At 35.8% G+C, this 23,333-nt stretch overlaps 3 protein-coding genes across 7 annotated transcripts in view; 2 read left to right on the forward strand and 1 right to left on the reverse strand.

Annotated features, from left to right (window-relative positions):
* Nucleotides 1–3,535: 3,535 nt before the first annotated feature.
* On the reverse strand, nt 3,536–21,694 carry LOC106874888 (barrier-to-autointegration factor). 2 transcript variants are annotated; one of them, XM_014922797.2, is made up of 3 exons: nt 21,626–21,694; nt 5,954–6,085; nt 3,536–3,795 (listed from the first exon to the last, which is right to left on the reverse strand). In XM_014922797.2, exons 2-3 carry the CDS (start codon nt 6,074–6,076, stop codon nt 3,649–3,651), a joined length of 270 nt encoding a protein of 89 aa, XP_014778283.1. In that variant the 5' UTR covers nt 6,077–6,085; nt 21,626–21,694; the 3' UTR covers nt 3,536–3,648. The 2 variants fall into 2 exon arrangements, with proteins under 2 accessions (XP_014778283.1, XP_014778282.1); XM_014922796.2 differs by lacking the exon at nt 21,626–21,694 and adding an exon at nt 8,646–8,796.
* Nucleotides 9,538–12,346, forward strand: LOC106874886 (uncharacterized). Its single transcript, XM_014922795.2, has 2 exons — nt 9,538–9,860; nt 11,233–12,346. Exons 1-2 carry the CDS (start codon nt 9,851–9,853, stop codon nt 11,634–11,636), a joined length of 414 nt encoding a protein of 137 aa, XP_014778281.1. The 5' UTR covers nt 9,538–9,850; the 3' UTR covers nt 11,637–12,346.
* A 100-nt stretch (nt 21,695–21,794) lies between the features above and the next one.
* The window catches only part of LOC106874878 (mucin-17), an 85,158-nt gene continuing 83,619 nt past the window's right edge, over nt 21,795–23,333 (forward strand). For all 4 annotated transcript variants that reach the window (XM_014922779.2, XM_014922780.2, XM_014922783.2 and 1 more), the window contains exon 1: nt 21,795–22,011. The gene's annotated coding sequence lies outside the window, so the exon portion shown is untranslated. The remainder of the gene's footprint in view (nt 22,012–23,333) is intronic.

Below are 23,333 nucleotides of genomic sequence, written 5' to 3' on the forward strand. Positions count from 1 at the left end.
TTGATCGGCGCGGGGCTATAGTACAAGACACTTGCCTAAGGTACCACACAGTAGGACTGAACCCAGAACGATATGGTTGGGAAGCAAGTTTTTTTTTTTTACCACACGGTCACTCCCCCGTCTGTTTCTTTTTTTTCTTTTGAAAGACATTTTATTACCAAGATGTTTTTTCAGGTGTCTATCACTGGCTTCATTAGCTTGGTTGTCCTGTTTCAGCTGCAGATGCTAATGGCAACACCAGTGCTTGTCCTGGCACTGATTTTCTCTATATCACAGGCAGGGAAATGAGTCACTGCTCTGTCTAACAGTCAAGCATCCATCATTGACAAGATCAAGGAAGGTTGAAATCACATGATCTGGTGGTCTTGGTGCTGTTGGAGATGGTGGGGATTTATCTTCTTAAACAAACATGCATTTTGCACCAAAAGCCCATATGAGAGTTTCTCTCATGGTATCTAGCACAGTATAGGTTGTTCTAACAGAACATCCACATTTAGGTGGGGGACATATATTACCACTTTGTACTAATAATCTTTTCTACTATAAGCACAAGGCCTGAAAGTTGGGGAGAGGAGGCCAGTCGATTAGATTGACCCCAGTATGCAACTGGTACTTAATTTATCGACCCCGAAAGGATGAAAGGCAAAGTTGATCTCTTCGTATTAATAATGCCCCTGTCACTAATATAAACTCGACGTTGTGAAATAGTTTAGTAGTTTTTCACTTTTAGAAATTTCATCAGATCATATTTCTTTAAGTTTGCACTTTCATATCCATTTGAATACTTTTGTGAACATGTTGCTATTCTGTTTGGGCCCTTCACCTTTCTTAAAAGTATGGAAAATATTTTTAATCATAGCATTCTTGTCTTCCTTTTTACTTGTTTCAATCATTTGACTGTGGCCATGCTGGAGCACCATCTTAAAGGGTGTTAAACAAAGAAATCGACCCCAGGACTTATTCTTTGTAGACTTAGCACTTATTCTATTGGTCAGTTTTGCTAATCCACTAAGTTATGGGGACATAAACACATCAGCATCAGTTGAGTGCCATGTGTCTAACACATGTCTACAAAGTTAGAAAACAGCACAACTCCCGTGACTTTCGGGAACATTTTTTCACACTCAGAGTTGCTGAAACATAGAACAAACTACCTGCATCAGTTGTTTGTTGCCGAGACATTGCATCCATTAAAACTTCCATGCTTCCTGAAATTTGCCAACACTACACCTCATACATTCCCCTCTATACGCATGTACATGTATATCCTGAATTATACAACGTTCACTTTCCTGACGTTTGTACATATTTCCATGTTCTGTACATGCACCTTTGATGAGTTGTAGTGCACCTGAGCACTATACACAATAATTTTATTATTATATGGAAATAAACACTCACATGAACACATACAAACATGCATTCACTCACAAAACTGACACACACATCCATGCAGGGGTTCTCTTACACACACACCTACATTGTTCTCCCTTGTCTCCTCCCCACATCCTAAATTTTTACAGAATGACAAGTAAATTCCAGTAAATCCAAGATCCAACTGACCTTCAACAAAAGGTCGAGTCCTTGAGTACACAGATGGCTAATGCACACACACCTACAAGCAGTAGGACTGAACCCAAACCCATGTGGTTGCAAAAGAGGCAGCTGTACAGGTAAACACACAAACATATGCACACACTCTGATCTGGCAAGGTTTCTACAGTTGGATGCCCTTCCTAATGCCAACCACTTGTGAGTTATGAATCTGTATGATGCTACTTCACTTAGCTTTTATAGACTTCATAATCAGTTTCCTGATTCTTGGAAAGTTAAGAGCAATAATAATTCCTTCATGTCTCAAATGTTTTACATGTACGATTGTGATTGTCTTGCCCTGTGGATTCACTACCATTTTTAGGTGGTTTTAATGTGATATCACTTTGGCTCTAGAGATGCAAAAATGTCTAGAGTTCCAGAATCTTGATAGCAAGCCATTTAAAATGATTTTTCAAATTAAATAAATCCAGATTACAGTGTCTCTTATTCATTAACAGGTGAATGTAGAGCTATATTATTTAGACATAGTGAACTTGGTGTCCCAGGATCTGTCTTCCATGCAACTAAGAAAAGTTATTTCGCCAAACAATGCACAGAGAATCACGTTAAATGATGATAATGTTCAGCAGAATGAAGTTGAGGATTCTACTTAGATTAGAATGTTGGCGATCCAGGGGAAGTAAATCCTCAAGAATTGTGGTTACAGTGGTTGTGCATTCAGCGAACAACTTCCCAGGATTAAATAATGCAAATATTACTTGGCACTGGCTATATTTAAAAACAGCCTTGCTTTTGAGCATCGTCCCTTCTCTAATGTTATCGATTTCAAGATAGTAAGTGTTAATGAAGGAACAATGAGAACAAACGCTGGATATGTGGTAGATAGGTTTGAATGATGGACGTTAAATGATGATGATGACGAAGAGGTGAATCAGATGAATACAGAAGTCATAAATGTAATTGCTTTTGGATAAGAAATAAATCCAGGTGGGAATGGTTTCAATGGAAAAAATTAAAAGATAGATAATTGATGTGAATTACATACATAAGCTACCACCAAGCATGGTTGTGTGGTTCAGCTGCATCCTTTGCAAGCATATGGGTTTGGGTTCAGTCCTACTGCAAGACATTTTGGCTGTCTTCTACTACAGCCCTAGGCTGGCCAATGCTTTGTAAGTAAATTTGATATTATGCACGTCTTAAAAGTAGTGATTTGGCATAATAGACTGATAGAATGACTATCAGACTTTAAGAGCAGGTGTGATTTGTTCAACAAAACTCTTCAAACAGTTGCCACAATATAGTTGCAGCCCAATGACTGAAACAAGTAAAAGGATAATATTAGCAAAACACTTTGTTTTCATGTTGTCCCAATCCATGCACTGGGAAAAATAAGTTGTACATGTAATTCAAAGGGCCAGCTTTGCCATATTTTATCATGCTGAATCTCCCAGAGAACTATGTTAAGGGCATGTATGTCAGTGGAGTGCTCAGCCACTTGCATGTTCCACTGGTCAGATCAACTGGAACCCTTGTCATCGTAACAGATGGAGTACCAGTTTAAGGACAGCTAAAAGTACATACTGCCATAATTTATCAAATCCTCATCAATAACAAGATTAGGATGTAGAGATTGACTTGACTGTATTTGCTTGGCCATTAGTTATCTGGAAAATGAGAGACAATAAGATAGGATTTCCCCACAATCTGTTGAAGTTGTTTCCTTGGTTAACTTATGACAAGAGGTGAGATGTACGCTCTTTGTGGTAGCCTCAAAATCTCTAGTTAGCAGGAGGCGAGGAGGCACGTGTGAATCCTTCAGCTGCTCACAATGCTCTGTGATGATTTAGAGAAAAGAGGAATTCTATATGAAAGTGAAATTATTTAAAAGCAATACGTTTCACAAAATTCTCATGAAGTCAGCTTTTGATTTTACTTTCATAAATACAAGATTAAAGAACTTTTAAAAGGCAAACAATTTTAATAATAAATAGACTTTATTAAAGCGTTTATATATGAAAGTGAAATGAATTACTTAAAAATCTATTATCTGGGTTTTTTTCTAACAAAACATAAAATGAAAACTTTTCTTCACAGATAATTGTCACACCATGTCTTCAGACAATTAAAGCAATCTCCTCCCTGCTTTGAATTGGCATTAATTGTCTCTGTGATCCAGTCTTTAAACAATTCTTCATCTTTGTTTAGAAGAAGAAACTGACCCAAAACATTATAGGCCTGAATAAAAAGAAGAGAAAATATTAAATTAGAAAATTTTGCAACATTTCTAATACATGTTTGTTATTAACAAGAAAATGGTTCTAGGTAAATTCCACTGTGGTAAATTTCACCATGGAAAATTCCACCCATGGACAGACTTCCAATATAAGCTGCTCCCTCTAATAATCACCATGGTCAGTTTCTCTAGACAATTGGTCAATACCTATGTTATTTAATCTGTCTGTCTCTCAAGTTCTGAGAGGGAGAGAGTCTGAAGGTGAGATGGAAAACAATCTTTATAATCTACTTGAATTGAGATGAGATTACTTTAATGTACTCCCATTGAGCAAGAATCTATGAAAAACACTCACCACAGAATTTCAAAAATTTAATTTGGAATAAAGAAAAGATTAAATTTTTGTACACACTGTATTCACTATGTATTTCTTCATATGATTGTTCCTTAATTATTTTTTCATCATCGTTTAACGTCCACTTTCCATGCTAGCATGGGTTGGACGATTTGACTGAGAACTGGTGAAACCAGATGGCTACACCAGGCTCCAATCTGATTTGGCAAAGTTTCTACAGCTGGATGCCCTTCCTAATGCCAACCACTCAGAGAGTGTAGTGGGTGCTTTTACATGTCATCCGCACGAAAGCCAGTCAGGTGGTACTGGCAACGGCCGCGCTCAAAATGGTGTATTTTATGTGCCACCCACACAAGGGCCAGTCCAGGGGCACTGGCAACGATCGCGCTCGAAAGTCCTTTCTTTGTATTTATTCACATTATTGATACTTGTTATGCATTCTTCTTTTATTTTCATAATATCATAACTCATATAATACAACAATGATGATGATAATAACAACAATAATAATGATAACTTCACCTATGGTGGGTTATACCGTGGTGGAATTTACCTATGGTGAAATTTACCTGATGGAATTTACCGTTCACCATGAAAATAGTTCCTAAATATCTCTGCTGCAGTTTTTTTCCAATCATTCAGAGATAAGAAAATAGACAGCAATCCTGGTTAACAAGTATGTAACATTTGTATGTATGCTATTCACCAATTAATAGATCCAAGTTAGTACATAAGCAGGGTTATGGTCAAATTCTACGTACGTAAGTTCATGTACTGTCTAATTTAATTGTATTTATACTGACTTGAACAGTTTTCTGTATACACGCTGACCAAATACTTCAGCAGAGTAAATTAAGTTTTTATAAATGATTATATCTCTTACCTAGAACATGGTTCTATTATTTTATCTTTATTTTTAGTTGTTATTATTTTGTTCTTCTGAAAGCAATGAGCTGGCAGATTTGTTAGCATGCTAGACAAAATGATTTGTGGTATTTTGCCCATCGCTGCATTGTGTTTAAATTCTGCTGAGGGTCAACTTTGCCTTTCATCCTTTCGGGGTAAATAAATTAAGTACCAGTGAAACACTGGGGTCGATATAATTGACTAGCCCAAGTTTAAGGCCTTGTGCCTCCAGCAGGAAGGATAATTTAGTTCTTCCAATGGGCGGTGAGATGGCAAAAATCATTAAGGATGTTTCTTCCAACACTTCATGCTCTGAGTTCAAATTCCGCCAAGATCAACTTTGCTTGTCAACCTTTCAGGGTTGATAATAATTTACCAGTCAAGTACTGAGGTCAATCCCATGACCAAACCAGAACAGTCTTCTCTCTTCCGCACAATTTTTCTCAGTACATTAGCACTTTGTCATACTTGTATATTGACACTGCACAATCAACAGAACACAGTATTTTCATTCCTCTCTAGTCTTTGCATTCCCTGTGTATTCACTACTTCTCACGACCATGTTTGTGTAGAAGCATTTAATACAATAGACCTTTCACTCAGAGAGAGAGAGAGAGAGAGAGACTTTTTGATGTTAACAGAGGTAATAGCCCTCTGAACAATATGCTTACTTTAACCAACCACTGTTATGCAACGAGAAGAATGTTGTGCCACCAGCACTGGAGAGGTTAGCTGCCAGCAACAAACTGATCCCTCTATACAGTATCAGTTTTTAAACCAGTGTTAAGGGAACTAAAAGCCTGACAGTATGAAGGAAGGGAAGGCTTATTCTATTTTATTTTCATCACAAATTAAATATTCAACTAATATTTTTGGAAAATAGATATTATATACCAAACCTTTTCATAGCCCTTTTCAATCAGTCTGTCTCCTAAAGTATTGCCAATTCCAGCCAACTGCTTAACAGATTTATCACCCATAGGCTCATCAACAAAATTTCGGAACTTCTGTGTAGTTGACATGATTTATACCTAAGAAAGAAAAGTGAGAAATGGTATGGAGAAATAGTTGAAAATATTGGTTTCAAGTTTTGGCAGAAGTAATTTTAGCAACGAAATGTTGCTAAACATCCTGCTTGGTAAACTAATGATTCTGACTACTTGCCACCTTAATCCTTGAAAATATTGTCCAATAAATATAAGCTTTCCATCATTGTTTTTTGTTTTTTTTTGCTTTCTTTTGTCATTACATTAAGGCCCGTTTGTTGATGTATGTGGGTAGCTTCATGCCAGAATGAATGCAAAGTAAAAAGAAAAAACAAAAACTAAATTATTACTTTCCAGCTGTTATATATATCTCTTTTACTTGTTTCAGTCATTTAACTGCAGCCATGCTGGACCACCACCTTTAGTCGAGCAAATCGACCCCAGGACTTATTCTTTGGAAGCCTTTTACTTATTCTATCGGTCTCTTTTGCCGAACCGCTAAGTTACAGGGACATAAACACACCACCATCAGTTGTCAAGCAATGTTGGGGGGACAAACACATACACACACAAACATATATATATATATATATATATATATATATATATATATACACATATATATACGACAGGCTTCTTTCAGTTTCCATCTACCAAATCCACTCACAAGGCTTTGGTCGGCCCGAGGCTATAGCAGAAGACACTTTCCCAAGGTGCCACGCAGTGGGACTGAACCCCACTTAAATGACATTTTTGATTGTATATTCAACTTGTGTTTATTATATAAATAACTCTGTTGGCCTTGTATCTATAATGTGTTGTATAATAAACATGTATCATCAATCAATGCCCATTGTCTGAACTTCCTCTTTCCTATTCTTATTCTAGCCATCACATACACACAAAGAGAAATGGTAGTTTCACTGCAACATTTAAATCTATTACACTATTTTTCTTTTGTTTCTTAGCTCCGGAGAGGCGTCTCGGAACATTCGGGATGTGAATGTTCCGAGGCCTCTCCCCACCTCACCCCCGTTCGCAAGCGCACGTTTTTTTCTTCATATTCGTTCGCAGCAAGTTGTTTTACACCTATTAGAATATTTTATTTTTCATTTCCCACCGGGTCAAACCCTTTAGTTTGACCCAGAAATGTTTTGACATTTTTGTCCGAATCATAATCTCCGTATTTTTCCGCATATTTTGAAAAAAACAAAAAATTCTGAAAAAAGTTTAATATGAAGGAAATGGGGGTGGGGGTGGTAATTTAGAAATGTCGATTTTGGCCAATTTTTTTTTGCAGATTCGTATTCCCCGTACCGAAAAGTGGGGTTTATGTCGAAAATAAAAAAATTTTTTTTTTAAAGAGCGTCTTGCCAAAAATTGATAAAAAATAAGCAATATCATGACAAATCAACTACTGTAATGTAAAATGCTAGATGTACATTAACCCCATGCCATATCACGGTTTATCGTTTAAGCTAACGTCGATTCCTCCGTGGTGTTGCTTTGCATCAATAAAAAATATATACAAATTATTAAAAAAATATAGAGTACAGTAGTTTCTACTAGGCGGATTTTCACCTATCGAGGGGTGTTATGGAATGTAAAACCCGCGATAGTCGAGGGATTACTGTACTCTGCTTAAATGACCGGTTAATAGTTATAACAGTGACAAATGTAAAACAGACTGCCCTATTCCTATACTTACTTTGTACCTAGCACCTTTGGTCAATATAAAGTTTGAGATCCGTGACTACATCTTTTTCGTTCATCTACTTAGTCTTTATTGACTAAGTTTACTCAGCTTACAGAATAGTTTTCATCCAGTATAAATATTTAGCTGGATGAAAATCACTAATTATTTTGGTTAGTGCCATGGCCTTTGCATGTCTTTATGTATAGAAAAATACAAGAACTGTTTATTGATTTCGAAAAACAAAGACAAACAATGAATAAAAACACTAAAACACAACTCTTGCGTCATTTTCCAAACATGAATGAAAACACGAGATTTCTGCAAAAGTGAAAGAAAAAGGCAAAAACTTGAAAGGTTACACTGAAGATTTTAGCCACCAAACTATAATTTAGCCATTATTTATAACAATGATGTTATTATTGCTGTTCAGCCCACAGATCCCTGAATGAAGAAACCTAATGATCAAAAGTGTTTAGGTACCATAACCATTCCGTTATTACTCCCCTCCCCGTCAGATATTGCGTATTTAGGACTACGTCATACAGTTTTTGAAGGCACTTCTGGACAATAAGAATATATATAAATATATCATCTAGGTTTCACTACGGAAAACAAAGTTACAGTAGATGGTTGTGACGGTTACAATAATTCTAAGACTGAATTACCGTATTTTATTAGGTAAAAACTTAATGAATTAAAAAAGAAAGTCGCGAATGCTTAGTATATATAAATAGCGCGTAAAACGTTGAATGTAATCAGAATAGCTTTTCTATAGTTACTGTAAACTCTGGTAAATAACTTACAGTTGCGATTAGAGAAGGTATAAAGTGGGATACATTGGTGTTATTCAATAATAAAATAACTTATTTATCGCAAGAATTCGTTTTAAATCAAAGCTGTAAGACTTACCGCCAAATTTCTTTCTCGTACAAAAACTAGTTGTTTCAAGGGAAGATAACTTGCGAATACTTAAATACTTGGAACTCTCGCTTGGAAAAAGGCTTTTTGTTTGAGAGTCCTAATTGAGCAGAAGACGTCTATAAATACTTGAAAGTGACTGAGACACATATGAATTATGTCTCATCTATGTAATAGTATATCTCCTACACAAGATAGCATTAAGACTGAATGCCTAAATCAATATGAAAGAAATATAAATGCTTTGAATTGGTTTTTTTCAAACAAAATAGGGATGGCGAAGTGTACCGGAGTAGATTCAGTGGCTTTCATTTTTTGTTCAGAGAAGCAGACACTGTCAATGTGAGATTAGGAAGAAAGAACAAAAACAAAGCAAAATGAAGATAATATATTGTGTTAGCGACATAACATTTGCCCATCATCAACAAGTGATTTTGTAGGTGCGGTCTAGAATGTCTACATGTGTAGTAGTAAGCATGTTCTAGATATCTAAAGCTGTAAGGGTACACTTGAACTTTGTAGGGGATGAGCAACAGGTCATAGCTAAATATTTGCTGTCTCCGAAGCTGAAACTTAGGTCTATTGAAATTTTGTAAGTGTGTATCCAAGAAAAGGATAACATGTTTTACTGATTTCATCCATCTAAAAAATGTAAACAAATATTTACGCGCGCGCACCCATTCATACACTCGCATGCATATGTTTATACATGCATAGATGTATATAAATAGGTATGCGTATGTATGAGTATATGGACAATTCCACGCAAAAGGAGACAAAACTAAAAAATTATAATAAAACTGTGCTCCCATGATTTGTCTATTATTACGTTACCCGTAAGCCAATTGAATTTTAAAATGTTTTTTAAAATTTCTGTGGGACTATTATCATGTGACTACGGCAGCCATCTTGGATCTAGTCGAACTTATGACAATTTGACTGCCAGTATAAAGGGGAGGAATCCAGTTCCATCCTAGAGAAAAATAAGCTTACCGTCTTGCAAAGATGTATTTTACGGAAGAACTAGATTAAACCTATAGTTTGGCAGTGTTATTTTTTTGGAAGATCATCTTGCTTGTCAGCGAAAACAGAATTTGCTGTGGCCATTAGAATTTGTTGCGTCAGTTACGTTTTGGCATTATAAGTTTAGTCTTCAAAATCCTGACAAATAATTTCTTTAAAACAATGCAACCATTATGACATGCAGTAAGTGGGGGATTTTATTCTTATACACAATACTTTTCTTGAATATTAATGAGTATCTTGTAACAGTGAAACACAACTGATGCAGCAATAGGTATGTTGCATCAGTTACATAAGTGTTTTGTGAGGTTGCACCTATATTTTAGCACCGGGTAAAAAAAACGTATGAAGCAACTACTTTTTATTGTTGCATTAAATACAAGATACTCCTAGTTTATTTCATTATCACATTCCAGCATTTGGTATTGCTGGTTAGTGACAGACCACATGAAATCTTAACCATGCTGACATGCTGTGTCAGTTACATTGGTTGTATAGATTTTAAGTATGGCAAGATGAAAGCCCCTGCAAGCACCATATTTCAACAAATGTTTGCTTTTTTATATCTGACTATAATTAATAATTTTGAAGCTTGATAAGGACAGTTTTCAATGTAACTGACATAACATTTCTAACATTTGTAGGTCTGGGAAAATAATGTTACATGTTCATGCTCCACATATGATATTGTTCCCATGCACTCTCAGTAAGGGGGCCAGTGAAAATTGTCAGTATTTTCACATTAGTGTGTACACAGAGTACACAGACTCCCGTCCTTGAAAAATGCTGATTTTTTTCAGACTTAAGTGTTAAATTATATTGTTTGGCGACTTATTGAAACCCTAAAACTCATTCCTGTGATGTTTAAACGGTTTCTTATGTAAATATTACTTTACCTACTAAGCAGACCTAGGGTCATTTACTTTAACCTGACGCCACCAGCCAAATATAAATATAGCTTTAGGGTCAGCTAAGAAACATCTTTTGGAAAGCAAAAATATCGACTTTTTTAATTTTGTTTTGTATTTGGAAAAAAATTACATTGGTTCTTGGTCGCTTCCCCCAAAAGAGTACTTTGTATACTAATGTGAAAATTAATGAAATAAATGATTGGCCCCTAAGAACACCTGCTTATAATATGCATACAAATTCAGGACTCTATATCCTAATGGTATGTGTGATGTACCTTCAAGTTATGCTTAAAAAAGCCAGGAAATGTTTTCTGTCTCTTGGAATCAAGTATTATGAACTCCAAACCATGAATAACTTAGCCCCTAAGAACAGCTGCAAATATAATTTACATATCCAATTTCACCAAAAACACCAAAATTTGAACAACTTCATAGTACAGAAAAACTGACAAGCACACTAAATGTTTTAGGGAAAGGATTACAAAATTCATCCTTATACATGTACCTTCTAAAGGCCAGTAACCTGAAATACTTTAGTTGAGTAGAGTACAGGTATGGTTATAAAAGATACATGTACAAGGACTAAGTATTCTGTTTACCTCTTTTTCCTGAGCATTAATTTGTACTAATTTCTCACACTTTAGATTCTAAAATGTCACCAAAATCGGACAGGGAGCGCATGAAAAAATACAGACAGAGAATGGATGAAGAAAAACAACTTGAAGTTAGAAAGAAAAATGCTGAACAGCAAAAAAAGTCAAGGGCGAAATGGAGTTCTGGACGGAAGGAAAAAGAAGCAGAGAAAAGCAAACTTAGAATGAGAGCCAGCAGAAAAAGAGCTAAACAAATACAGGGAGTGCTGTCAGATATGCCAAATAACAGTGACACTGAAGAGGCATTTCGCAATAAACGATCACTGTCCAGGGCTGTGCACCATGTACAGAAATTGCTGCCTAAATCTCCCAAAAAGAAAACAGCTGTTGTTAAAGTGATTAGAACAAAGTCATGTGGACTTCATGCATGCCAGTGGACCCAATACTACTTTTAATTGGCCTACCACAATAGACAGATGCAGCATACTGCTTGAAGATGTACTTGGCAAACTAGGAGCAGACTTTTGTCTTGTGCCTGCTGGGACTAGAAACTACCACATCAGCCCAGACACTGTCCATTCTATCAACAAAACTTTCAGCTGTTACATTGCATTAAAACATTAAGCTTAACATCCAATGCATGTGCAGCACACATTTTGAATACATGGTGTGTGTTTTTACCTTTTGGTCAATTCCTTGTGTTCCTGATTGATTAAAATAATGTGGAATACTAATTGGTTTCAGTATTACATCAGTTATACATTTCCAGGTGGACATGTTGCATCAGCTACATATACCTGTTGTGTCAGTTACATTTTACCAAAGGCATTACAACATGTATTAAACAATAGTGTTGGATATGAAAGCATGTATGACATCCATACCACATCAGGTTTCTTTTGATATAAAAATTGTTTGCACATGTAAATTTTCTGCACAGGGTTTATAGCATAAGTACCACCAAGTAAGGCGTCATGTCTTTTTCCGTTGTGAAAAAATCCCAAATTTTATTTAATTTGCTTTATAGGAAGGACTGTTTTAATGAAGTTGTGTCTTGCCCCTACCTTCGAAACAGGGGACAACTAATGAAGGGAATGTTCTTTATGTTGCCTGTTCCGTTTCTCTGTTTGTTTCTTTCGTTGTTAAAAAAAAAGTTCGTTTTCTATGTTTTTGTTTTTTATGTTCTTGTTTCTCATTTTGTTGGTCTCTGGTAGATGAACAGGGGTGCAAATTACTTAAGCCAAGTAAAATGTGTGAGGCCTTTCAACAGCATTTTGCCTGACTGTGCGGGATGAGTGGTGAGCGAGAACGCAGGGTGGACTTCAGTGCCTGCCTGCACAGCCTACCACGACTCTCGACAAGAGAGGAGAGTGCTGCGAAGGTGCCATCACGGCGGTAGAAGTGCGGGACGTGATGGCAGAATGTTTGAGGGACAAATCGCCGGGTCTGGATGGTCTACCCTACGTGGGTTCTGAACGAGCATCAGTATCACTGGAACTATATGTCACTATAGTTATAGCATAGGATTCCATTAAATAAAAATACAAATTTAAAAAAGCTGCATTGTTGTCTCCAATACAAATTTAAGATCAATTTTGTAATTAAGATCTAAATATTCTAGTCGTGTATTTCCGGAAGGGAAATAACTCCTATGATAATCTCAAAGAGTTGTTGCCTGATGTTTGTGACTGTCTAACCGAATTTGAACCGACGAAGGAGTCCAGATCTACGATAAATCACAACCGACCATCTTAAATATGAAATGAAAGATATATCTAATCAAATATTCTAGTAAAAGGTAAATTATATCTCACTCCTTTACTATCTCGAATATCTTGTGCCCCACAGTAACAATGAATAATATTCCCACCACACAAAAATAATAAAGCTTTACTACAATAAGCTGTCATTATTGATGGCACATGGTCAGCTAGTATATTATAGATAATGAAATCTTTCACATCATATAAGAAAACTGTTTGGCATGTGTCTTGGCACCTATTTTTTATGTGCTAGCTCCCTCTGACTTTAGAACCTGACCATGCTTTTAATTTCAGCACCAGGTGCACATGCATGCTCTTCATCTATTCTCAAAGTGGCCCCCTCCCAGTGGGCACTGGTGCCTAAGGGAGCGGTAGAGAAAAAGGAGGCATTGGCAGTCAATTGGGGGATGCTATTGTATACAAAGTTATATAATATTATATTAAATATCAAATGATTTGTAGTATATATAAATTAGTAATATATAAAATATTTATTTATACCTAAAAATAGGGGTGGGGGTGCTGAGGGTATTATGTGGCCATGAGGGGGGGGGGCAGTGGCCCCAAAAGTTTGAGAACTTCTGATCTATATTATGTTGCAACATTGATTTTTGGAGATGCAACATTATGTTTGCATGCTAGATCTGTTTTGTTTGGTTGTTGGGTTAATTTTGTCATTTCTGGAATTGCTGGAATCATCTAACCCAGTCAGGCGGTACTGGCAATGGCCACGCTCAAATGGTATTTTTTACATGCCACCTGCACAGGAGCCAGTAAGGCAACACTGGTAACGATCACGCTCTTTATGTGCCACTGGCACGGAAGCCAGTCAGCTGCTCTGGCAACGATCACGTTCGGATGGTGCTCTTAGTGCTCTGCTGGTATGGGTGCCAGTCATCTAATTTGATTTGATTTCAATTTCACTTGGCTCAACAGGTCTTCGCGAGCATCAGTGAAGGAAAGGTACGCATAAGTGGGCTGGTTATATATATATATAACACGCACACACACACATATATACACATACATGACAAGCTTCTTTCAGTTTTCTATCTAGCAAGTCCAGTTACAAGGTTTTGATAATTCTGAGGCTATAGTAGAAGGCACTTGCCCAAGGTGCTATGCAGTGGGACTGAACCCAGAACCATGTAGTTGGGAAGCAAGCTTCTTACCACACAACCAAATACTACATATCTTTGCTTCTCAACCACATGGTTCTGGGTTTAGTTCCACTGTGTGGCACCTTGGACAATTTTCTACAAGTATAGTCTTGGGCCAACCAAAGCCTTGTGAGTGCATTGAGTAGATGGAAACTGCAAAAAGCCTGTCATGAGCATGTGTGTGTGTGTATTTGTTCCCCACCACTGCTTGACAACTTGGTGTTTGTTTGCGTCCCCAATACTTGGCTGTTCAGCAAAAGAGAGATCAATAGAACAAGTTGTTGTTGTTGGCACTTTGTCGCTTGTGACAACGAGGGTTCCAGTTGATCCGATCAACGGAACAATCTGCTCATGAAATTAACGTGCAAGTGGCTGAGCACTCCACAGACACGTGTACCCTTAACGTAGTTCTCGGGGGATATTCAGTGTGACACAGTGTGACAAGGCTGACCCCTTTGAATTACAGACACAACAGAAACAGGAAGTAAGAGTGGGAGAAAGTTGTGGTGAAAGAGTACAGCAGGGTTCGCCACCATCCCCTGCCGGAGCCTCGTGGAGCTTTAGGTGTTTCCGCTCAATAAACACTCACAATGCTCGGTCTGGGAATCGAAACCGAGATCCTATGACCGCGAGTCCGCTGCCCTAACCACTGGGCCATTGCATCTCCACTATCAATAGAACAAGTACCAGGATGAAAACAACAGCAACAACAACAAAAAGTCTTGGAGTCAATTTGTTCAACTAAAATTCTTCAAATTTGTGCCCCAGCATGGCCACAGTCTAATGACTGAAACAAATAAAAAGATAAAAGATAAATCTGTTTAGTCAAGCTAACCTGGGACTAACCAAAAAAAAGAACAATCCTGTCAAGGGTTTTATTTCTTGGTGTAAAGAGCAGGCAATATTTTATATTTGTATAGTTCTAGACAAATTGCCCAAGGTGCCACACAGTGGGACTGAACCAGGAAGTATGTAGTTGGAAAGCAAACTTTTTCCCACACAGCTACACAGGCAACATCTTATATTTTTTTAGTCAGGTGAGAAGAATCTAGAGGTGTAGCTAGAGTATGTTTCACCTGGGTAGCTCTTGAGTTTGAAGTCCATCTCCGACCCCTGGGCACCCACAGGCTATACAAGCTTACAAAGCGGATGCAAAAAGTGCTATCCCCCCACCCCACACACAATAAAAGCTTTGTCTGGGGTGGACCCTCCATGTGACACTCTGTCCTGTTAAGCTACTGGAAAGATCATGTCTGAGATTCTTTTACAAGGCTTCTGAGATTGGTGGGAACAGCACTGGATTAACCATAAACCAAACTAAGCACCTGATTTGAGCATCAAGGGAAGTAGTCTCCTTTTGAAGCCACATTCTTTTATCCAGCTTCATTTTCATTAATGGAAGCTTTCTTGGAACTCCTTTTTTGGGATAGAAAGCAACTGCCTTACCATATACTCTTGGATTTCCTTGATGTCTTGAAATCTTTCAAGTGGAATTTGATTTTTGCCTTGGTTTTGGGGTCATAACCATGGACTCCTAAGTCATCTGTTTTGACCATTTTCAAAAAGTTTTTGTCTTCCTGGACACAAAATGAAGGATATCTTGTGCAGCTGAAACTCAATTTTCTTTTTGAGATGACCACACTTTACACACTTTACTTCCAAGTGCTGCTATAACCAATGGAAGTGAGTGAAAATGTTATAACTTAGTGTGTAGGTGCGACAGAGTTCAAGGGTCAATCTGTGCCAAGTGGCTTCACTCTGTGTACTTTAGCTCCATTACCATAGCAACAGTCTTAATACTTTTTGATTGGATCTCGTATATACATACATACATACACACACACACACGTACATACATACATACATACATACAAACATACACACATACATACAAACATACATACATACATATATATGGAACAAAGAGACAATGTGAAATTTTGCATTAAACTTTGGGATCTTTGCTACAGAGACATTGAGCATGCTCTGCTAAGCTTATGGTGATGAGGCAATGGGTCGGAATGTTTCGATTGGCACAGGCACTTTAAAAGTGGAAGAACATTCCTGGAAGACAATGAGCATTCAGAATATTTTATTCTTTACAAACAATACACAATACTCTCCTATATATATATATATTATTATTTATATGTTCATATATATATATGTATATATATATATATATATATATATATATATATATATATATATATATATATATATATATATATACTCTCTGAGTGGTTGGCGTTAGGAAGGGCATCCAGCTGTAGAAACTCTGCCAGATCAGATTGGAGCCTGGTGTAACCATCCGGTTTCACCAGTCCTCAATCAAATCATCCGACCCATGCTAGCATGGAAAGCGGACGTTAAACGATGATGATGATGATATATATATATATATATATATATATATATATATATATACATGCATACATACTTACACATATATATGTCTTTGCATCTGCAGGCTTAACTTCAATTAAATCAAAGATTTTGAAACATAAAATGAGATAGTCTGTCCACATTGTTCAAATGGCAGATGAACATACAACCAAACAACTGTTTTATGGTGAGCTTGCAGAGCGGAAACGCAATTTGTGTAAACCTTAAAAGAGGTTTAAGGATGGCATAAGGACAACCATGAAGTCACTTGGAATGGATCCAAAGGCCATAGGACTGCTTGCTTCAGATTAAGCTGGATGGTGAACAAAAGTGTGCAGTGGAGTGAAGGCATTTGAGGAGGCCAGAATAACACATGCAAGACTCAAGTGAGGTGTTAAGAAGAATGTTGCGATTGAGAAGGTGAATCTCAGTGACCTTTTTGTGCGCACAGTTTGTGACAGACCATGCCTTCCTTTTGCTGGGCTCAAATCTCATTTGAGGACCCATGAAAAACGAACCCCCACCAACTACTCTACCTATATATTTGTGCACACCTTTCAATGCTGCATATGCCATAAGGTCTGCAATTCTAATGGAGGTCTCAAAAGACATTTTAAGATCCACAAAGGTCAGAACTTAACTGCAGGTCTTGGTGGTCCAAATCAGATGTGCAATCTATGTGGGTGTCTTTTCAGAACATTGTCTGGTTTAAAAATCCACATCTGAACCATGATGGTTCTAAAGTGTAGGTACAGGAGGTGATCAGACTCTGCATAAGGAGTAGGTAACCACCATATATATGTGTACACACAAACACACACACACACACACACATGCATGTGTGTGTATACATGTATGTAATATATACACATATATATATTAAAGCAGTGAGCCGGCAGAAACGTTAGCACGCCAGGCAAAATGCTTAGCGGTATTTTGTCTGTCTTTATGTTCTGAGTTCAAATTCTGCCAAGGTCAACTTTGTCTTTCATCCTTTCGAAGTTGATAAATTTCAGGGCCAACTGGCCCCCTCCCACAAAATTTCGGACTTTGTGCCTAAAGTAGAAAAGATATACGTATATATATATATATATATATATATATATATATATATATATATATATATATATATATATATATATATATATATATATATATATATACATACACACTAATGAGTTTGTCCCATTCCCACTTTTAATTTAGCAGATATATATAAAAAAATAATATATATGGTTTAACTTTAAACATATCCTGATGTATAATTTTCAGGTTCAGAGAATGATTAGTGTGTATTAAAGCGTAAGGCTTTGAATGTTATAAATTATAGGGATTTTGAGATGTTTATGATATGCAGTGTTAGCAAGAGATATTAATCTGTAAAGCCTGCAGTCATAATTATAAAAAAGAACAAAAAAGAGATTCTTTTCATGATGGCTGATGCTTTGTATAATGCGTGGGAGGGTAATGCATATGTTTATGTATGCAGATACATGTATTCATATTGTGTGTGCATGTGTGTGTGTGAAAGAAGAGATAGATAGATAGATGGATAGAGAGAGAGGTGTGAGAAAGAGGAAGGGAGTGTGCCAATGTTATGAAAGAAAGGTTATAAAGAAAATTAAAGGAAATTAATTTATGAAGATATTCAATGCACAAAAAATAAACCAAAAAAAAAAGGAAATGGAACTTGCACTATTAACACTTCGTAATTACTGGCATATTTTTAAAAATATATAATTCTTGATATTATGTAACAATGTGAAAATTTAGTGCATTGTTTTCAAACAAACTGATCTATATATTAAATATATATTGACCTGTGTCAGTCATGCAACAAAAAAGTTTGTCTTCATTGAATTAAATCTACGAAAACAGTTTATTTTAAGTTTCAAATGCCTTTGGAAAGGGCATGAACAATGCAAATTCCCAATTTCTCTCACAAAAAAAAAAAAAAAAAAAAAATAACAAGAACAAAAAAATGAAATAAATGGTATTTTGTACGTGCTTTGTCAAAAGAAAGGAATATTAATAGAATATACTCAAACTGATCTTTATCGAATCTCATACAGTAAATAATTTAATTCAATAAGATTTTTTTTTATATGTGAAATAATTCTGTAGAAACAGCTGATATATGTGAATAGATAGATTTTTCTGGACAATTGTTTTCATTTTGGGGAATTACTAGAAAGAGATATCATTTGATTGCTATCGGTATAAGTGTGGGAGTTTCTGCTTGCTTATTGGTCTTAGGTACGTTAATAAATCTTCATAAACATTCATACATTTTCATGTCATTAGCTGCTAAATTTTCTAACAAGATAAAAACTAAAAAACAAAAAAAAAAAATAGAAGGAAGCTATTTTCCCTCATTTGCACAAATGAGCTGTAAAAAAAATAATAAAATTAAAAAAAACTCCCCTAAACCCTAAACATTCAAAATTACTCAATAACACACTAAAAGCAGAGCTGTGGTACTTTTGACATTTCTGTATTATGAAACATGTGATAACAGCAATTTATTTTCAATCACTCATGTAATCAATTGGTATGAAAAGCATTATATTGATCACCAAAAATAACAATAGCTAATATTGAACTTACAAGTGCATAGACCAATATTTCCAATTTTTATTGTTTCTAGTTTAATAAAGAAGTGTTTTTTTTTTTTAAAGTATTTTCAATTTGTTGATTTCACGTCATATTCGTCTCACCATTGCCGTTATTAATCTCCTTCTGCTAATGCTGCTTGCTATGGTTGCTATTACTACTACTGCAGCTACTGCCGTTGCTGCTGCTGCTGCTGCTGCTGCTGCTGCAAGGTGGTGATGTTGTTACTAACGATGACGACAATGATGGCTGATATTGATTGAATGTAATGCTGACCTATTTCATAAAGGTTTTTTCTAATAAGGAGAATGAAATATTCTAAGAAAGGAATAAAAGAGGGCAATGTTCTGAAGCATTGTTGAAACAAAAAAAAAAATGGAAATGGAAAATGAAAAAAAAAAAGAAGAAAAAGGAAATAAACAAAGAAGAAAGAAGGAAAAGAAAAAAACACAGCAAGAAGGAAAAGGAAAACAACAACAAAGAAAAAATAATAACAGAAAAACTCAAAGCTAATATTTGAGGAGGAAAGGAAAATTTTGACTAATGCAATAACAATAATAATAATAATAATAATAAGAAGAAGAATAATAATAATGATTTAATTTATTTGCCACCAGGCCAAGGATGGGTGGGGGGACAATGCAAAACAGACATAAAGTGTTGGGGTTTACATATGAAATGATAAAATAAATAAAGAAAGAAAGAAAGAAAGAGAAAGTATACACGGCATGCAATGAAAAGGAAAGAAAATGATAGTGATGTAGTCCTCCTGATACCAGATGACCTCTAGGGATAACTGAGAAACCTCCCTGTCCAAGATCTCCCTGAACACCATGGACAAGTGCCCTCTCCGATTTCCTTTCTCCGACGCATAGCTCTAATAATAATAATAATTATAATAATAATAATAATATTAATAATGAAAGATGGCTAAGTAACAATAAAGGATTTCCATAAAAGATTGGAAAGAATGAAAAAAAAAATAAACAAAGTAAAGGAAATCTCAGAATATGTAGGATAAAATTATTGGAGACAAGGATTAAGAGTGTAAGAGAAAATTAATCAAGGCAGAAAAGAATTCATTCATTGATTATTAAATTATGCCAGATCTACATAATTGCTCCCCCAAATTCATCATAATGGTAGAAATTATTTCATCAGACTAAATTTTTCGAAAACATAGTTTATATAAATACATACATACATACATGTACACACACATATACACACACACACACGCACACACACATATTTATATATATACACACACACATAAACATACATACACACACACAAACACACACACACATATATACACATACACACACATGCACACCTACATACATATATGTATGTATATACATATATATATTTAAACAGTAACACCAAGAGCAAGAATATTTTTGAACAAAACAATTGTTTAACTTACAAACACATTTTCCCATAGCTTGTATATATATATATATATATATATATATATATATATATATATATACACAAACACACACACATACATATATACTACATATATACATACACACACATATATACATACATGCATGTATATATGCACATGCATACATAATATATTTGTGCACACAGACATTATATCTATTCATCTCTCTATCTATCTATCTACCTACCTATGTATCTCCCTATTTCTTTTTCTCATTCATTCTGTCTTTCTCTCCGTCTCTCACTTTCTCTCTCCTCTCTCATCCTCTCTGTGTTTTTCTCTCTAACTCCACATCTATCTATCTATCTATCTGTATATGTGTGTGTGTATGTGTGTTTGTGTTTGTGTGTGTGTGTGTGTGTATAAATATATATTCGGAGATGTATTCTTCACACTTTTTCTCTTCTTTGTAACAAAGTTAGCTTTTCCTCTTCATCCTCCATTCTATGAGCAGTCAATATCTGTCTCTTCATCTTCATCATCACTACTATCAAACTATTCCTACTGCAGCAGTGGCAGAAACAGCAGCAACAGCAGCAGCAACAACAGCAGCATCTGCTGCAAAGGGAAGCTGTCAAACATATTTAATACTTACACAGACTTCGGATAGTGCTTTCAGCACATATGTGCACTACACACGCGAGCTAATACATGTGTACATGCACACACACACACACACACACAAACACACACACATACACACATAAGCATACTAAGACACACATACACACACAGGTGTGCACACAGATGCACTTTCTCGCAATCGCATAAACACCTCAGATAACAAGAAAACAGCAGCAGTCGATTCGCCATCAGCAGCAGCAGCAACGGCGGCGGCGGCAGCAAAACAGCAGCAACAGTGGTAGCGGCATCAGCAGCAGGTGAAGTACCACCTACACCTACAACAACCACAACAACAACAACTGGTAGCTGCAAGTAGCCAGGAGCAGGTGGGCTCCAGTAAAAATCTAATCAGTGATTATGTCGAGTGCTACCTGATGAGGCCAACCAATTTTGTTGTACCGTACACACACACACACACACAAAAGAACACAAAGGCAACCAACCTTTACTTGAAAGCAACCGTGTAGCTTAGATGCTTTAATTTGTTTAATTTTTCTCATCAGGAGCAATAGGTGCTGCTGCTGCTTCTACTACTACTACTACTACTACTACTACTACTACTGCTACTGCTACTACTGCTACTACTACTACTACTACTACTACTACTGCTACTGCTACTACTACTACTACTACTACTACTACTACTACTACAATTGCTTCTGCTGCTTCTGTTACTGCAAGTCAAAGTGAAATTGCATTATAGAGATGATGGGAAGATAGATTTTGTTTTTTTCTTCTTGTTTTGTCTTTTTTTAAAAGCATAATTCCATGTTTTAATTTCCTTTTATACAATGGAATATACCAAAGAAAGCTGTTGATAAATAGCGAGGTAAGTGACAGTTTTGCTGCTTTTCTTTTAACATCTTTCATTTTTACATAGGCTTTCTTCCTTTCTTCCTTTCTTCCTTCCTTTCTTCCTTCCTTTCTTTCTTTCTTCCTTTCTCTCTTTTCCCTCTTCCTTTCTGTGTCTTTTTATTATATTTTCACTTCAACATTTATTACGATTATTATCGTCATCATCATCATCATCATCATCATTTTAATATTTTTCTTCCTCCCCAACATTATCATCATCTCTTTCATCACCTCTTGCTGCATCATTTTTTGGGGGGGATTAAGAATATACAGTTGATTGATTCAGAAGACTGTGTATAATGATGTAGGTTATTATTTCTTTAATTAAAAAGATTTATAATGCTGTCTATATTGCAGTGCTATATACATTCATATACATACATACATACATACATACATACATACATACATAAATATATATATATAAAATATATAATATATTATAATGTATAACTCACATACACATACATATATACATAGACACACACACACACACACACACACACACACACACACACACACACACATACATATACACCCACACATACCTGCACACACACACACTCTAAAACAATGTATTAATTTTGACTTTAATAAGCTATGCGTGTTTACAGGAATAAATTTGTAAGTATAAATGAATAAAAAAAGAAAAATTACTATTTTAGTAAATATGAAAATGAGAATGTTAAATTGTTAAAACATTGATGAATAAATAATGAATGCAACCACATAAAATCAATTGTAGATAGTTGCCTTTCAGTAATTTTTCATGGTTGGAAGGACAGTGAGTAATTCAAAAGGTATGCCAATGTTATCAAATGTCTTTTTGTGTGGATGTTTCGTTTTACCAGCATCTCTGTTTCTTTTTTTAAGTGCAATTCTTGTGGAGGTAACTCTACCCTTTTCCCCTCTACCCTTTTTCTCTACCCTTTTTCCCCCTTAGCATTTTTTTGTTTTGTTTTTGCTTTTTGTTTTGAGAAAAAAAGAAAAATAAGCACCAGACCAACATTGGTTCGATTGTATCGGTTATATACCCTTTCCCCCCTCCCACAAGACGTGTGACATTGAGCCTAAGTTAAAGATCGTTATATGATTATTATTCGGTAGGTTTGACAGGAGGTCTCAAGCAGTTCGAAAGATTTCTTATACACACACACACACAAATAGATAGATAGATAGATGCATACATACATACATACATACATACTTACATACATATATGATCATTATTGATATGACAAGAATGTATTGTTATGACAAAAAAGAACTACTGAGAATCAAATTTTTCCACCTAAA

Source organism: Octopus bimaculoides, chromosome 11, assembly GCF_001194135.2.
Source record: "Octopus bimaculoides isolate UCB-OBI-ISO-001 chromosome 11, ASM119413v2, whole genome shotgun sequence".
Classification (NCBI taxonomy): domain Eukaryota; kingdom Metazoa; phylum Mollusca; class Cephalopoda; order Octopoda; family Octopodidae; genus Octopus; species Octopus bimaculoides.

Excerpts from the sequence above, each read along its gene's own strand:
- LOC106874888 (XM_014922797.2), bottom strand. The coding sequence starts at position 6,076 with ATGTCAACTACACAGAAGTTCCGAAATTTTGTTGATGAGCCTATGGGT. Across the intron at positions 3,796-5,953 it reads TTGAAAAGGGCTATGAAAAG|GCCTATAATGTTTTGGGTCA; the intron begins GTTTGGTATATA and ends CTTTTTATTCAG.